General features: G+C 36.2%; 1 protein-coding gene across 3 annotated transcripts in view; it reads right to left on the bottom strand.

Annotated features, from left to right (window-relative positions):
• Positions 1-19,074, bottom strand: part of BBS9 (Bardet-Biedl syndrome 9) — a 334,638-nt gene that overhangs the window by 308,456 nt on the left and 7,108 nt on the right. For all 3 annotated transcript variants that reach the window (XM_069809142.1, XM_069809153.1, XM_069809140.1), the window contains exons 4-5: positions 18,865-18,929; positions 16,266-16,379 (exon numbers count right to left, since the gene is read on the bottom strand). In XM_069809142.1, coding sequence (XP_069665243.1) covers positions 16,266-16,379; positions 18,865-18,929 — 179 coding nt within the window. The remainder of the gene's footprint in view (positions 1-16,265; positions 16,380-18,864; positions 18,930-19,074) is intronic.

The raw sequence follows: 19,074 nt of genomic DNA, 5'->3' as shown, positions 1-19,074 counted from the left end.
TGCTTGATATATCATAAAAGACACTTAATTGTAAAGTGAATGCCCTTATTAACACAGAAATCTAATATATTTTGTAATAGAATTAAATTTCAAGTACTTCTGGTTATACTGATGGTAGTGAGAAAGCTACCTTTTAGACAGCTTCCAACCACAACCTTCAGGGTTTAAGCTTGTCTAAAATATACAAGTTGTTAATTTCTATTCTTCTGATGACATATAAAGACAAACACTAGAGCAGATATAATTGATATGCAGTGGTAATCTAGTAGACATATTACAATTCAAGTAACAGAAGTAAGTGAAGGTCAGTATAAGTGTTGAGGTGTTACTGCTTAAGTAACAAGTAGCAACAGCTTCTGCTCTCATGTAAATTATGAAAATGATGAACAGAAAAACAATAGCACCTTCTGCAGTATATATGAAGCTACATGTCATATCAGACATGGAAGCATTCATCTTTAACATTCATAATCCCTAATCACACAAATATCATTGTTAAAATATCTCCTGTTTTAACAGTAGTGATATGATTGAATATGACATGACATAATGTGACAAGTTCTTTAGAGCACTCCAACGATCTCCAAGCATACTGCAGTACTGAACCATACTGTTGAAGAAACAAATATAAGGCACCAAAGACTAAATCAGTAATCACTCTTTTTGCCTTTAAGAGCACAGCATCACTTCTTAATATACCTACCACTTTGTTCATCATATTTATGTTGTTCCTACTCACTAATTTTCAAATTTGGATTTTAACTAGCTTGTACTAGTGGTTCAAACTCCAATTATCCAAACTATTACACATAAAGCATAATTAAAGAAAATTAAATTGTGTATGAACTCTTTTTTCCCAGTTTTTTATAGGTTAACATATCTCCTTTAGCCATTTGTTTTTAATGTGTAGCTAGTGAATGGAGTTTTTAAGTTTCACTTTAAGAAATGCCGTCTTCCAAAAACTCAGCAAGAAATGTCCATTTCAAGAAAGCTTATTGCAGCCAGTTGGCTTTGCCAGTGACATATTTATAAAGTGAAAATATAACCCACAGTGTTTTCTGCAGATCAGATGGAATCACTTAGTGTACTCTACATAGTTTCAGCAGCTTGTGTCTCAAGAGGAATGTCCCTCAGCTAGAAAGTGTTACTTCCAAGCACAAGTCCAGCTACTGTTGTTTTGTAGTTTTGTTATTCTAGCATTATATGAATACATTTATGTCACGCTTTTAAACCACAATGCATTTGTAGAGCTAATGCAAAGCCAAAATGAGAGGCAGGTGGTAGCTCTTTGAAATAAGCTTCTAATTATTTTGGAGCTCAAGTTTTTTGCATGTTAATGATTTCCTCTACTCTGAGCCTCTCCTCTGGTACCAAATCATTTTCACAAAAAGTACATTATGTAATCACAAGGCCTGAGCACCATGTGAAACCATGCAATGAAAACTACAGTATCAAATGGGATAAATTAGAAATCAGAAAAAGTTTCATAGAGTTACAGATTTTAGGGAGACATCAGCAGAGATAACTTTATTGCCTTCAATGGTAATAAAAAACTTCAGTCAAAAGCCTCATGTGGAAGGAAGTGTCAATGAAATAAAATTAAAAGATAAATTGGCATTTATAAGACACCCAGGAACCTAGGAGCCCTTTAATGATACCTGGGAAATGTATTCCTAATATGATAAAAGTTAAATCCACAGTGCATTGACCAGTGAAGCGATGCACACAAACTGTATTCTCACACACTGGAACAGAAATCACTGTCCTGACTTGAAACAAGCAAGTATGTTTTCCTTTTCCTTCATCATTGAAATCTGCCCCCCCAAATTTCTCCCAGCATAGAGAACAAAGCCTCCTCTGGTTCAAACCCATTTTGGAGAATTCAACTTGTTGCTGAGTGTAGCTCCTGAAGCAAAACAGATCTGGGTCAACTGTGAGAAAAGCACTTCAGGAATCACTTCTGACTAATGGAAAAACCATTTGAAAGTATGTCGGGCAGTTCTTAAAACAATGTATGCCTCGTAAAAGGCAAGTCTTAGGTTACTTCCTTAACCCAAAGCAGGAAGCACACGTCAGTGTACATTCAGAAAGAACTCTGAATTGACTAGCTTGGTGGTCTGGTGACTGCTCATTGCATTACTACAGAAGAGATCAAAGTTCACGACTTCAGCTACAGCCCTTCATTCTAGGCCAGAGGATCTGACAGCACCACCAAGGCAGTGCAATACCCTGCACACATGTAAGGAGGAAAAGGAAAAACGCCCTGCATCACTCAATGCTAATGCTAGTACCCATCCCAAACAATGCACAAAGTGTACGTATGTTCCAGCTGAGATTGACTAAGTGCTTTTCTGCTGGAATTGAAAACCACTCCACAGGAAGGAAATAGAGACATGGATAGGAGTTTAAGAGAAACTAAGGAAAGTGTTTAAGGAAAACACTAAATCCTTACTCTACTGATGTTAGATTTAATTATTTTCTAATCCCTTCCAGGTATTAAAATATTGCAGTAAAACATGTTCACAAGTCCCGATACAAGAGATTCTGTCTCTGCAACAGCCCACTCTGTAAGAAGCATCCCTGGTCAAGACACAGTAAAGCATGTGGTCAGAGCTGCCATGAGAAAAAGAATCTTTTTGCTTCTCTCAGCCATCATGCTGTATTCTACCTAACCTCTTGCAGATTTCTGCCTGCCATAAAGCATAACAAGGATTTTAGATGGAAAGGGAATCTTGAACTATTGAAGTATCTCCAAAGGCCAATCAGCCCTCACTTGTACAATCAATCCTTTTAGAGACCTGTGATATACTCCTTTATTCTTGATCTGACTCTTACCACAGAAGATGACATAGTTAAATTATGCAACTTGGGAATGATCCCTTTAAACCTCATATTGACCTGAGGTGGCAGAAGGACCCTTAGGAAAAACACTAGTATGGTTCAAAGGAGCACAAAACACTGACATATAGTATAGACATCCAAAAGTATCATAGCTGCAACATCCAGCACACCAAAGCTCCTACTGAAAGAAATATGATATTTGGCACTGTGTAGGCATGAGAGGTAAAGTCTCCATGCCTAAACAGATTATAGTACTAAAATTTGTTTACTACAACCTTCATATTAAGTGAATAATTTTTGCCACATTCAAAAGTGGATGTTTCTATTTAGTGCAAGAAATAGTCTCAGGAAAAATGTTCAGGCAGCTGTGAAAGCAGTATCACACAAAGTTGTTCTTTTTTCAATACAGCAGAATAATTATAGACATTATAAATAGACTGGGTCTTGAAAAAGAACATTAGCTGTGCATGGGGGAAAGGCTGTATGCATAGATGTAGCCTGAATAATGATGATTCATGAAGAAATAGTAGAATTCTTTTTCCTTAAATTCTATTTCTTGCCTTAACTTGTTGAGTAACTACTTTTCAAGCCCTAGCAACTGCAGAAATCACAGAAGCATTACAATACTGACATATGCTTTTTCTAAAGAAGGTAGGAGAAATTCTAGTCTGTGAACATTTCCAATGTCAAGCTGCCCTCATGTGAAGTTATACACATATTATACATTATATAGATATTATAAAACATCTTGCTGAACTAGCAAATGTCCCCCAAATAAAGATGAAATAAAGTACTGTCAGCAGTTGCCCTTCCAAATCAATAGCCTTTCACTGAATAGTTAAGGCACATGGATGTTTTTAATGAATCACAAATCAATACCAGACTTTTCACTCACCTCAGCTGAAGAGGAATATAGGCCCTGTTTTGCAATATTTTAGGTACCAGTAGGATCTTAAGTCACCATCATACAATAAATCTACAATTTTTAAAATTCCATTTAAGACAGACCTGTAAACTTATAACCAAAGTCCCACTGTTAAAACCCAGTGAATTCCCCATCTTTCTCCTACTTCTCCATTCCCAGTCTCCTTAGAGTAAGAAGCTTCATGATTCCTAAGCACTTCCCAAAGCACTCTGATTCTTTACTGATTTTTTTAACTAGAGAATTGTTGAAAATATTTGCTGAAGAATGTTCTCTAGAATAACTGAAGTCACATCCAAAAGACTCATTAAAAATAGTTTATAGCAAAGTCTAACAGTCTGAAGCTTACAACACAAAACCTGGAGTTTACAGAATCTTAGGTGGAATACCTACACCTCTTCAAGAAGTTTCAAATATCCCATTAAAATTAGAAATAAACAGCTTGACTAAATGTCCTCAAAAACACCAATAAAATACAGCCACTTTTCACATTCAGATCATTTGTCTATATATACCCTAGGCTAGTAACGAACATACAGAAAGGACTAACTCCAACTTTGTGGTCAAATGAGTCGGTGAATTACGTAGATTTAGCAAGCAGGAACAATTTGTTACCTTGTATTTTAAGACTGTTGGAAGCACACTATGAATACTCAAACGATCTTATTACTTTGCCACTAACCTTTCAAAATATTATTTTCATACTTTTGCAGGTAAGCAAGATGACACACATTTTCATTCCAATCAATCATTATCCTAAACAGCAGTTGCATACATTTCATTTCTGCTGTAATCCTTCCTTGTCCTTTTTATTCACTATAGTCACCAAATACATTTGGGGGGGTTAGTCATGTTTATCTTTATTAAACCATGCTCATAATCAGACTCAGTCATGTTAAAGAAATGCAAAAATCTAGCAAGGCTGCAGCATTATTTCTTTAAGTTATGATCACTCTCATCTGATCTGACCTTATACAAGCGGCAACAGAGCAGACAACCACAGCAATGCATGGTGAAGTTACAGATTAATTTTGTTTAAAAAATGAATTTTTAATCCAATAACTCGATTTGGTTTCCTAAACTTTTTTTGTGCTGCATTGCTTTTTTAAACCCTTTAGAATCCTCCAGTTTCCCCTAAAACATTAAAACTTTGCTACTTGAAATGACAGCATTGTATAGCACCAGCCCTTAAACTTCAAGTAGGCAGAGGCTCTGCTACTTAGCAAGAACTATGATTAATGTAGGCTCAAGTCTCATTGACCAAAGCTTGCATTACTACTCAGGGGAAAACATGGCAGTCCTACACAAAACAAGTATGTAAAATGAAGCCTACCAAAAATTTTAATTTTTTCCAGCTTGAATTTCTAGTTATCTGGCAACACTTTTAAAAATCTTATCCATCTGTATATGTGCAGCTGTCCAAGTTTCACAATGATAAACCTATCAACAAGGACTAGAACAAGTTGTGACCATGATCAGCACCACCGGATACCACAAAGTTAGAATTCTCCTCATGAATCTGAAGTAAGATTACCATGTCACCTTTTCACTGTTATCTCCTCTTGCTAGCTTGTTCCCTCTCACTTTTGATACAGGCAAACTGTATTCATTGTCTTTGCTTTGCATTCTTTTCTGTACCTGAAGGATACACTCAGACCTACTCACCACTACCTAAAATCTCCAGGAAAATCTCTCTTGCATGACGTAGTAGAGTGATTTCTAATAGGAATTATCTGCACCAAATCTAATAACCCAAGGTACAACTAGTAGAAAGCATCATAGCCTGTACAAGATACATTTCACCCCTCTAGGAAAAGCAACTAACAAGGGTTTGGTGACCTTCCAAATAAATGTCTATAGGTTTTAGACTTTTTTGTAATGGAATAGTCACAGATGAACACTAGAAAAATAAACAAAAGCTACATACGCACATTTCTGAAAGACTCTTTGAGAAGACATAAGAGACTAAATAGTTAGAAACTAAAACTGCATTCCTTTGGATGAAAAAATATGGGGCAGCAAACAAATCTGACAGACAAATGCATCCACATGAAATGCTGGAACATTTAATAAGAGAGTACATATGTAAATAATAAAGCTGTACATAGGTTTGAAGTAACAGAAAATTCATCACGCCAAACTATTAGACAGGGTAATAATACATATTGCATTTCTAAGCTTTAGAGACAGCATCTCTAAACTTAAGTAAAACATCTGATATGATCTCAGACAATTGTCTCACAGGAAACCAAAGAATGGCAGGCAATAGCACTAAAAAGAAGAATCTGGGGATTAGAGTAGGACGATGAATTAAATATGAGTCAACAATATGTCACCAAAAAGACAAATGCAAGATTGGGTCATTATTAATATACATGCACTATTAAAAACATATGAGGTAATTATTGTTCTGCTTGGCACTCACTGATTCTTGGCTGAGGTACTGCAGAAGCCATAACCCTACATGCAAGATACAAAATATTTTATAATACCAGTGCACAATGACTGCACACATTTGGGTACCATACTTCAACAAAAGAAATTAGAAAAAGTATCATATAAAAATCTATCAAAGTTTTGAAAAACAAGGCTTTCACTTACATATACAACTGCTCCCAAAGTTATGTATTTCTACAATTGGTTTTACTTCATTTTAATTATAGTGCTTTGTTTAAATGAAATGCAGATTAAGTGATATATCTAGCAATTTATAACTGAAGCAAAATTCTGGCATACTGAAGACAATGAGAGTTTTTACTTCAGTTAGGCTATGATCTTACTCATTACTGTTAAGAGAAGCTGAGGAAGGTGAAAGGAAACGGATGGCAAGAGATTCAGAGAATGTTTTCCTTGATTATATTTCCATTCACATATTCAATTTAGAGAAGAGGTTCTTATTTAAAAAAAAAAAACAACACTTACAGGTTTCCAAAGTTACGTGAGAAACCATTTACAAGTAGTCATCAGCAGATCTATTCCATGAAAAAACTCACGCAGACTAAGCCTTTCAAATAATCTGTCTTTATCCAGAAGCAATTTAACAGGAAGGTAACAGTTAAACATTCTGCCCCTTAACAGATTTAGCCAATAAATCAAAGTCCAAATTTATACTGCCTCTGTAATTAAACATAGTCATAAGAGTCATTTAATCTTACAGCATAAAACTCAGCTGGTAATTTTTTTCTTGCAGAATTGTGGAAAAGTTAAGCACAGTCTACCCTTCTTACGAAGTTTCCTGTTACAAGGTTGCATGGTTTACACATATGTTGTATTTCATTATTAAAAAAATTCCTCCGTATAGCACCCTCTTTGTTGTAACAGTCAAAACATACTTTGCCTTCAGGCCAGTGCTATAATAAAAGTAAAATGAATTCAAGGCTATTTGCTGAGAAAGATAGGTTCAAGGTATTTTCACACTTTTTTGCTTGTAACTTTTTCATGTCAAATCTGTATTTTCTTTTTCCTTCCTTTTGCTATTGTTTTATTACTTCCTTTTATTGGTACAGTATCCACTGAACAACTTCAAATAAATCTGAACTATTCTGGAAGCCAATTTAAGGCATTAAAGTTTCAGATTAAAAAATAAATTCCAAAACCTGTGCCTTATTAGGAGGATCCAACTCTAAATCATTTACCAAGTCATTTGAAGAGGTTATATAAAAACAGGGTGAATTCACTGATTATTTAACTATTAGATAATGCAAGTGTATTTTGTGAAATCGCACAAAATGGTAATATTACTTTTGCAGTGAAAATAAAAAGCCGTTATCTGTAAGTGAACACCATTCAAAAATAACTCAGCAACTAAGAAAGCAAGGTTACTGAACTATGCTTTCTCTCTGTCACTAAATAAAATTAGTATTCTATTCTAGAGCAACCCAATAGCTTGTGTCCCCCACTGGTAAACTATCAATATGCTGTTTCTTTAGTTCTTAAGTAGAAGGCAAAATCTTAATAACAAAAATTGAAAAAGATAACTGGAAGTGTTGAGAATATTCGTACACCCACCTTAATGTACCACTTATGCCCTGAAGAACAATCACAGAACTCAAGCCTCACCTGGGAAAGGTCAACCTCCTATTACAGCATGGGATCATTCACACACTTCCTAAGCATTTCAGACAGTAGCTCAGGAAACCTACACTTCATACACCAGTTCTCAAAGCACAGAATTTTAGTATTCACTCCTTATACACTGTTGTTTGTTCATATATAAGCTACTATCCTGCCCTCCATTCAGTCTAATGCACAACTGACCATAGGAAATTTATGCGATTATCTGTAAAGCTACCTAAGCTTCAAGTAATAGTTGTTTTGGTTTTACTTTAAAGCACTTCTCCATTCTTTGTATCATTTCAGCAGAAATTTATTGCATATACTTTCCTCAAACATAAGTCACTTTGACTCAAGGCAAACAAGGTAAAGAATGAAATTGTGGCCTGATCTGCACACTTTTTCAAAGCAGTAGTAAGGGCACTTTTCTTTTACTACATAAGAGCAAAGTACTATCATTTCTTATAATTAAGCTCCACATCAGCAATCTCTCAGTCAGGCACAAGTAGTATATTAACTCTTTCTCAAGATGTAGAAGGACTAAGGCTAACAGCTATAAGCCAGCTGAGTTGTAATCCATTCAACAGAAACTGGTAATGTAAGAATAAGAGTGATTTTCCAAGTTAGTGTCTCTTTCTCAGATTTCTCCAAGGGCAGGACAACACCCCACATCTAAATATCCTCAATGTGAACAAGACAAAGTCAAGGCTCAGGACAGTTTATTTCTATATGTTGTAGGTAAAAAATTAAGGTAACTTCATCACTAATTATCTAAACATCACATTAGAAAAGGCTATAAAAATTAATTATGAAGTAATATGAATTTATTTGTGCTGAATCAAAAAAGTTTTGCTTAATGCCAATTTCCTGCATATCTTCTAGTACCAATATGCAAATTTATGAGATTCTTAAGTAAGCAGTTAATAATTATCTCAACTATCTCTGAGTGATTACCCACCTATAAAAAGTTTCAGTATTACATGAGGATAGTTCACTGCTGTTGTTTCCTATAATTGAAGTCAACACTGGTAAATTGATTAACAAAAATTCCTGCACAGCTAGAACAGATCCAATTCAGCATTATTTTAATTTAAAGAACTGGACCTACATGATTTTGGTGGAACTGCAAACAAAAAATTTAAGAATGGAACAAAACTATGATCAAATTAAGTCAATCACAAAATTTAACAATTCTGGCTCAAAATTTAATCACTATATAGCTAACAAAATAAAAATCTCACTGTTTTTGGAGAAACATTGTTTTCACTTTAATTGAAGATTAACAATATGTTGAATATTGCTTAATAAGACTTGACTACTTCTAGATTAATATCAGATTTATGCCTTAAGAACTGAACTGGAGGTACACTGCTGCATAAAGAAGAACAAGAAAAGGAATTCTTAACTAAAACACTATCCAAATTCACTTGCTTCACTCCATTCCATTCTTTTAACAATGTCAAAACATGCAACTCATTCACTAGAAGCTTTCAATCAGCAGTGACTTTCAATCAGCCAAATGAAGTTCCATCACTTAGGGTTTACCAGCCCAGTACAACATTTTAAACTCTTTTATTTACTTGTCCTCAAAAATCTTGATACTTCACAGAAAGCATTTGAGAGATGCTGTCCAGGCTACAAACTAGAGTTCTAAACCAGCACATCTCATGCTGAGTCTAGTACACACACTGTTTTAAAACTAGCACAGCTGCCTTTGCACCACATAGCAACCACAGAAGCATTAAGTACATCCTCACTCACATTAGAGAAACTCAGCTCAGATCTTTGATAGACAGGGTAATAAGGAGAGAGCTTTGCAGTTGGGTGACCAAAAATTCTAAATAAGCCTAAGATGCTCAACAACTTTCTCACTTCCCTCCCAAACAAAAATATAAACCAGACTTACGCAAACTATACTCCTCCTATTACAAGCTGATCGGGTTCTTTAACATAATCTTACCCAATAACTTGGTATTTGACTCAAATATCTTACAAAGACCCAGAACGACATACTACAGATGTGAAAACAGAAAATAATTTTGAAGATATTGTAAGCTATCAGCAAACATCACTTCATACAATGAAAGTTGAATCGTTAACACAGCAATCTCTGGTGGCGTAATTGCATGATGCCATAATAGTATAACCTGACCTTATAAAAATTATGTGATAAAATAGATTTATATAAAGTAAAATTTTTGTAGAGTTGAGTCTCACCCTAGGTAAGGCTGTAATACAAATCATAAAAGTGCATGTTTTTTCACTTTCATGTTCTTTAAAAAAATTAAATCAAAAGAGCTTACAGTACAGTCACCTCAAGTTCTTTAAATTTTATGTCTGAAGTAAAACATGAAGACCATACAATCTGTTCAGTACTTAAGGGCTGTGACATTTTGTGGCTAGGTCAAGAGTTCACTTGGTTGAAAACCAGTGTTCAGCACTACTAACTCATGGTTTTATCATGAATCATCCTTTCTAAAAAGACCCATATGCTAGAATCAGAGCATTGCAGGACAAACCCAACTTACAGCTCTAAGATCATGAAGAAAAGTTCAGAAATACGAAAAGCAGATATATGCATTCTACATAATAGAAGCAATGACTTAAAAATTAAGTTCAATTTCTGAAAGTCTGGGCTAACAATACAGAATTTTTTAAACATAAAATGATTAGTTGATCTTCCTATGTCACTTCATGATAGTTTCATGTTTTCACTTTAGCACCAGTGTTCAGAGACAGCAAGGAACAAATGTAAAGTTAAAGGAGCAAAGAAACGCAAAGTTCTGTATTACAATCCTTCCCTTTGCCACAAATTTTTAAAGTTGTAAGTCACAACTAGCTCTGCCTACACTGTGCTTGATTTATATTTTCATCTTTGTAGGTTTTTTCCATTTACTTTTTTTAAACATTTCCATTAGCTTTGTTTGGCATTCTACCTAAACATATAAGGGATTGCCTTGTTATTTCCCTCATCCCTGGCCCCTTAACAGGTTTGCTGAAAGTAAGAGTCAAGTTCATTTTGCTTTTTTGCTAAAGTTCTACAACCAACAGAATACATTTTATTTTAATCAATAAAACACTTCTAGCTATACAGGTTTTCAGAAAGTGCTTTTGTGGTTTCTATACTTGTCGTGGTTTAACCCCAGCCAGCAACTAAGCACCACGCAGCCACTCGCTCACTCCCCCCCATCCAGTGGGATGAGGGAGAAAATCGGGAAAAGAAGTAAAACTCATGGGTTGAGATAAGAACAGTTTAATAGAACAGAAAAGAAGAAACTAATAATGATAATGATAACACTAATAAAATGACAACAGTAGTAATAAAAGGATTGGAATGTACAAATGATGCACAGAGCAATTGCTCACCACCCACCGATCGACACCCAGCTAGTCCCCGAGCGGCGATTCCCCGCCCCCACTTCCCAGTTCCTATACTAAATGGGACGTCCCATGGTATGGAATACCCTGTTGGCCAGTTTGGGTCAGGTGCCCTGGCTGTGTCCTGTGCCAACTTCTTGTGCCTCTCCAGCTTTCTCACTTGCTGGGCATGAGAAGCTGAAAAATCCTTGACTTTAGTCTAAATACTACTTAGCAACAACCGAAAACATCAGTGTTATCAACATTCTTCTCATACTGAACTCAAAACATAGCACTGTACCAGCTACTAGGAAGACAGTTAACTCTATCCCAGCTGAAAGCAGGACAATACTTCATTAAGTCTCACAGTAAATACACCTGTAGAATCAGTTCAAGTATAAATGCAGCTTTAGAGATGCTGCCTAATAACCAATAACTGTAATGAGAGGACCATCTAGTGGTGACAGCCACAATTCACACTCTGCTATTTTAAAGACAAATGCACTGTCAATCCATGCAAGTCACTGGACTTCTCAGTCTTGGCTTTTTTATTCCATAGCTTTAATCGTTTAATTTAGATTTCAGCCTTCTATGATGAGACTAAATAAATGGGTCCGTTGATTTTCTTCATCTGTTCCTGTTATGAGAACATCTATGTCAATTCTTCCACATGTGAAAGTTGCTCATAGCATCAAATCATTAATCTAAAGACATGAGCAAGAATGAAGCTGCTAGCAACTACAAAATAGGTCTGTTTATATCACAATTCCCTCCTCAGAGAAATCTATAATACCTTTATTCTTAATACAAGAGACAAAAAAGAATCACCAGTTGAGAGATGACAGTTGTACTTGGTATGTTTTACATCTCTATCACATTTCAGCTAAACACATGTGCAGTTTAACAGACCAAATTATAACATAACAAGGGTTGAAGATTGCCACAAACTAGCAGGGACAGAGCAAAAACTTACATTGGAGGAAGCTGACTGAGAATGTGATACACATCTAATGGTGTGTGTTTCTGTATTTCGAACATGTCAAACAACTGCAGAGACATTCTTCCCCAGCTACCACAGTAATAGAAGCTGTGAGAAATCCTCCTCCCTAACAAAGCTGCAGAGAGTAGGCACGGGGAGAGGTTTATATAAGCACACATTTAACTACAAACAGCTGAAGGAAGCTTAGTGGAGCTTCATAACCAAACCAAAACATAAAATAGTAGTAGAGCTTTTGCTTCTAAGACCTGTTCTGCTTAATTTCTGAAAATCTCCGATAGGACTCAGTCAACCAATACTCAAGAGAAAAATTTCAGGCAGTTTCTCCTTAAAGACAGGCATCCTAAAGCCACTCAGCTGCTTTGTAAATTAGAGAATCAGATTCTACTCCAATACAATCTAAACCAAACTTTGATATTATGAAAACTGAAAGCTTGGTCTGAACAAATCTCTGCCTCTTCAGCCCCTGTAAGCATCTAAAGGTAACTGCAGGATTTTCAGCAACTCAGATAGTTAAAGAACTGCTGAACTGAAACAGAACGCAACTTCTGCACCTTTATGCATTCCTTGCTCCCTTCTTATGGAACTGTCCCCCAATTTTAGCAGCAGTCACCCAGCCTCAGACTTCTGTTCCAGCCTGTTTTACGCATCTCTTGCAACCCTACCTGCCCCATCCCATACTGTGGAAGGCTCTTGAGGACAAGAGAGCATGCTCAAGCTCTTTCCCCACAGGGTTCTCTCTAAAGCAGTGGGCAGCAGTAACCCTTAGCCAACTTCTTCACTGTTCAACCTTCCTCTTCCAAAGGAAATTGAAACTTTTCCCAAAGGAATGCACAGAGGCCACCACAGAGGCCAAAGGAGACATAGGATGGGAAATGGAAACTATGTGCTGGCTTTACATCCCAATTTTCAAAATTGGCTATGCAACGTTACAGCATCAAGATACTAACAAAGCACTTGGCATCTCAGTTAAAGTCACAGCTGTAGTGGCCCACCAGACAGCACAGACTGCATCTGCACATGGGTAGAAATCACATTATGAATGATTACAAGAGAAATCTGAATGCCAAGAGGCAAGTATTTTATCCGAGGAAAGAGCAAGCAGTAGTGAACTGATCATTTTTGGCAGTACCGAAGAAATTGACAGGCAACTGTTTGGAAGCAGTCCAACAAAAAAGAAACAGAAAGTTAACTATAACCCAAGTAACTGTTCGTCCCAAGAAAGGACAGAAAACCCTCAAGAATGCATTAGAGGAAACCAGTACAAACTAGTGTACACAAACTCAATCCTATTTTTCTTTTGCCAATGTTAACTGGTATGGCTGGGTAGAGTAAGTTTCTTTACCACTGAAGGTACAGGACTAAGACCTCCATAAAAAGAAAAAAGCATAATCTTCAGTAAGAGAAATCTGAACAAGACTGAGCAACTTCATAGATGAAGTGCTCTGTGTCAACTCCTACAGCATTCTTCGCTTCCTCAGATGAAAGATTACATTCCTGGGGGGACTGACATTCACATTCCTCCCCAACACGCCCACAGCATGCTTTCCACATACGCATGCTTTCCTCCTGTTCAACTGACATTCTCCTGTGTCTGCTTCAGTAGCTCTGTAAACATGACCTCTAAAGTGCCTCTTTCACCTTCACATTGTTTCAAGGATACTTCAGTATAGCAGTAAGACACATATTAGTCACAGCAGTAGCAGAAGGCAGTAAATACAAAACCACTCCCCATGTTTTGTTAGTCCGCTTCTAGAGTGTGGTGTAGAGGTCAGACTGTTAGCAAAGCAAGTTCAGCGCTGCACGCTTACAGCACTGTGACCACCACCACTCTACTGAAGGCAAGAGAGACTGCAAGAATTCCAGAGAAGCCTACGGAAGGCAGACAGTAAAAAAAAAAAATAAATTATTTATTTACAGACTGGTTGGTTCTCAATTGCAGCACAGAATATCTGCCAAAGACACACACAGATAGTATGGCAGGCCAGACCAGGACAGGCATCTGTTTAGTAATATTAACAATGCTTGATAGGCCTCCTTTCGGGTTCACTCTGGCTGGTCTTGCAAGATGGAAATAAAACCACAATACTGTCATTCATAAGCCTCAAGGAGAGAACAGAGTATTAAAAATGATACTTAAAAAATCTGAAATAGATTCACTGCAAAAGGCTACGGGCAAGATTAAAAGCATATCCTTGACAAGAAATCTAATCAGACAGTCCAGGAAAGCCACATAAAAAGGACATTCAGTCCAGGAAATCTACAAAAAAGAACATTCTTTCATTTCCCCAATCTTTCTCCAGTGTCCATTTTGCCTATTTCTCTGATGCTTCAATATACGCTTTAGCAGCCTGCTATCAGGTACCTGAACATTCACTATAATGAGGTCTTAAATAGAAAGCTTCTTCATCTTATGATATGAACATGTATTATTTATTACATAACACAAATCTCTGCCTTCCTTGTTTATTAACATTTTTGCCACCTCAAGACTTGAGGTCATTCTTTTTCCACAGTGTCTTCCAATAAAGACACTAATGCAAACTGGAACATGGGGAAGATGAAAGGAAAAGGAAAGGAGCTTGACATGCTGGGACAGAAGTGCTACTAGAAAACAAGAAAAGCCTGCAGAACTTACCAAAGTTCCCTCTGCTGTTCTTGCTGCTTTTTCAGGATTGGCCCTCATTTTAACCATCCTATGTGTTGGGAAGTATTTGGCTGGCTGAGTAGGTTCTGAGGTAAACATTACCTTCTGTCTCCCTAGCTTGCAAAGACATTTTCTTCATTACATCACTTGCATATGCCACAGCTCATGATAAGGTATATAAGACACGGGTCTGGCATCAAGATTGAGCTGGTGGTCAGACTTCTCAGATCTCCATAGTAAACAAACATGCATGTCAAAAATCCAGAGAGTTTATTCTGCAGAACTGCATGGTGGTACACGGGTATTTGTTTTATTCTTCCTGAACCACTCCAGACACTCAAATCTCTTAGTTTACTGTTGCCTCACTACATCTGTTACTGCAATTCCACTACAGTATGTCAAGAAGCACACTACTCCCTCTTCTCAGATTTAGGAAACACTGTATTGTCTTTCTGCTGTTAAGAGGAATATGCCCATGCCCTGTACATTCACTCGTTAAGATACTCATAGCATAGATACCTTCTCACCCACATGAGCTGACTGTCTTTCCCAAGGTGGTTGTGCAAAATTAGTAGGTGAAAATCTCTTCAATCAGTATGAATTTTGATTAGCTGAATTTAAGCCCAGGGACAAGCTTGCGTTTAGGGTAAGGCATTGGAGAATATTATAGACACAGAACTGAGGGATTGTCTGCATATATTTGCCATATTGACTCAGAAGACTTTCTGCCTTGGTAAAGTGATATCACTCTGCCAACAGTTTAGGGATACTACTTGAGTAGATGACTACTAGCCCCCAAAATCGTTGGGCAAACTTTACTTCTGAAGAGAAAGAGCTGTCATGTAGAGCAAACCTAAATACTTCCAGATTAGAACACAAAAACATGCATAATTGTGTCACAAGTTCAAAAAAGACTGATAACTATTAAACTTATTCAAAACTACAAACACACCATAAATACTATTTTCCACTGTTATGTTTTTCCAATCAAAGTTGATTTTTTTTTTAAAAAGTCTCCATTACATATCTTCAAAGACACTTCATATTTTAGGTTCAGAGAATGAAGATGTTAACTATTTTCTTTGTCCAGGATAAGCAAGTTGCAGAAAAGTAAAACAGAATTAAAACATAGAAAACAATTATTTTACATGTTAAAGTATTTTACAAGGGAAAAGCCAGGGTTTCTGTAATGTTTTTTAAATCAATATTATCCTTGTAAATTCATATCCAGTTCAAGATGTGAAGAAATAACTATTCTGCATTTAATATTTTTTGCCTCATTTTAACTTCAGTTATTTTCTATATGCATCAGATAAAAGATACTATCATTTATAGAAAGATGGTTTCCTCTAGGCAGCAGCATCATGTTGCCTTTCAAAATCCAAGTTAAACCTCACTTGTTCACAGTTAAACAACTAATAATAAAGAATATGCAACAAGGAGTTTACCTTTTACACCACCAAATGGACCATAAGTCATATTACAAGCTGTTCGCTGAAGATTGTGCTCATACATCAGTTTAATCTGATACTGGTTCCCATGTTCCACATTTCCCAGAGTTCCTACAAAAAACAAAGGGTTTATATTTACATCTTTGATCCACGCAATGTGGAAGAAGTAAAGGAGTACCAGTTCAAACAACCTGAAAAAACTATAACTTACTCCTAGTGACTCTGAGGTATGAAGGCTCACACTGCTGCTTTCTTTAAAAAAATCACCAAGCTACAAAATTCCTAAAGGCCAGAACCAGAAATAAGGTCTCATTATATTAAATATGGTATAAAGACTTAATGGGAGGCTGAGATTTTGTTACTTAAATGTATTTTTCTTCATGTTAGGCACAACTCTAAGATCAGAAAAAAGCCTGCTCAAAGGGGAATTCTTACAATTCTGTAGTTATTCAGTGAATATACCATATACAACAGCCAGTCTCAGCTGTAATAGTCTTTGCCTCAAATCAAGCTGTAGCTTGTCATTAGCTATAATTTGACAAAGCTATGCTTAGGGCACATTTATCACTTGCCTTTGCTCTGTCTGAAATTCAGTGCAGTTATCAACAATGCAAAGATAAGAAACAAACATATGGCAACAAAAATAATTTTATGATACACATCACATTCTCTGAAAAAGTCTGCATGAACTTTAATTTCCTGACTCTTTCAGGGAACTAGCAGTTATTAAAAAAATCTTTCTAAAGAAACTGAAGTTAAAGCTCCCCTTTTGATAACCAAGTCTTTCCTGCACCCCATGAAGAAAACGAAGTTCTTCATCATGCAGAGTAACCCTTAAGGACTAATACTAGCAAGCAAAAAAAAAAACCTTTGAGAACAGTCACATCAGCAGGGAAAAAGGTGTCTCGAGTGAATGTTATCTAAGCTAAATCCTACCACAGCTTTAAGTATACAAAGATTATTCTGACACTATCTTAAACAACATGCTGCGAAAGATTTGTAGCTTATGCTAACCTTTTAGGCAATTTCTCCAACTAAAACCCAATATAGCTTTTAAGAAATTACCCCTAAAGCAGGCCCACATCAGGGCAGGGAGTGGAACAGACATGAAGAAAAAAATCCTGGCTAGATAAGTAACTAGCTAAGTAGCAACACCAGACGAAAAACAAGTTAGAAAGTAGTCAGTCTGTGTATACTGACTGTAATACAATATCCAGGCCATACTTTAGTCAGCCCTGAAGGATGCTTTCATTTGTTGAGGAGAAGCAACATAGTTATTTTATTATGAGTAACAGATATGGCAAAATTTATAAAGCAAGTTAAGATCCCACTTCATGAAAGTGTAATTTGCCATGGAAGCATAAAGAAATAATAATCATTATTTCTCAAAGGAGCTTGTTCAAAAGTACCTGTTCAGATGACAGAAATTACCATTACAACATGAATGCTTACAAATTAGTATGAAAAGTCTATTAAAGAATTGTAAAACTTTATTTTTGTACTTACTTAAATGCTTAAGCCATGTAGACCAAACAGCAAACTATAACTAGACAGGAATTCTAGACTGACGTATTGTATGCCATTAACACAAATTTTAAAATAAATTTTTTTAATAGAAATTGTACTGGTAGACTACAATCCTAAGACATAGCACTATTACAGAGAAGGGAAAGTATGAAAACTGCAGTACATCTCAAAGTACCATCCCTCAACAAAGACCAGTTTTACATGTGTCTCCAGATAAGATAACTAGAAGACAAAGAGAATCTGGAAAGTGAGCACGTATTTGTTACCTATCTGCCTAGGCTGTGAATAGGAAGCAAGCTGCTCCTACAAGAAAACCATGCTCTTATAATGAAAGGAGCCACAGCTGTCCCTACACAGAGAAAATGAACAATGTATAGTTGTCTACTGAATTTTGAAGATGGGTGTACAATCAATAGATCTCTTAAATCTGTGCTTTGCTTTATGCATATATTAGAATTCAATGCACAGAATACATATTTTGTGACTTGCCTCTTTACATATACAGAGAACACAGCATTTGGAATTTCCAGACAAAGGCAGTTGAAGAAAGAGGATTTAAGAAGAAACATAGTAGTTTCACCTTTTTACTTGTATTAACCTTCTGTCTTCTCTTGGGCTATGTTACCCATGTTCTGGCTTTCTAAGAAACTATCTGGATTTTTGAGTTCAGAAATAATTGTAATTGTTTCATTTTTAAAGAGCCAAGTAAGTTGTCATTAAACAACCATTTGTTCATTAGCACCCTGAACAGTACCATCCACTCCTAAAACTGCAATGAGAACGAGTTGTTCACAAGCACTACCAATCACAGACCATCACACACATGACAGCATCTCAAGCCCCGAGCAGATCAGCAAATCTCTGTTAATCATCAGGAAAAATCCAGGCCTAATTACTAATATTTCCTTTTCATACATGAGTTTGAGTTAGAGAACATGACTACAGCTCTTCAGGGATGATGAGCAAACACTGTATATACCAAGTTTAGCATTACCAAGTTTAGTACTAACCTAATCCAAACTTTAAAATACACTTAAAATCACTGGAAAGCTTGTATCTGTAAACTAACCTGAAACAGCATATACACAGAGTTTTCGGCAATGCAACACAGCCAGATGAAGTCCTTCAGTACCACTGTAAAGAAGGTTAAAAAAAGCACTGTTTTCAGATAAATTCCAAGTACAATGCATACAGGATAAAATTCAAGTAACATGTTGAAATTACTTTCAGGTGTGGAGCCTTTGATCTCAGAGCACACATCTTTCCCATGGTTAGTACA

Source organism: Haliaeetus albicilla, chromosome 2 (genome assembly GCF_947461875.1).
Source record: "Haliaeetus albicilla chromosome 2, bHalAlb1.1, whole genome shotgun sequence".
Taxonomy (NCBI): domain Eukaryota; kingdom Metazoa; phylum Chordata; class Aves; order Accipitriformes; family Accipitridae; genus Haliaeetus; species Haliaeetus albicilla.
The sequence above is the reverse complement of the archived record's forward strand: the minus strand, read 5'-3'. Positions and strand labels throughout refer to the sequence as shown.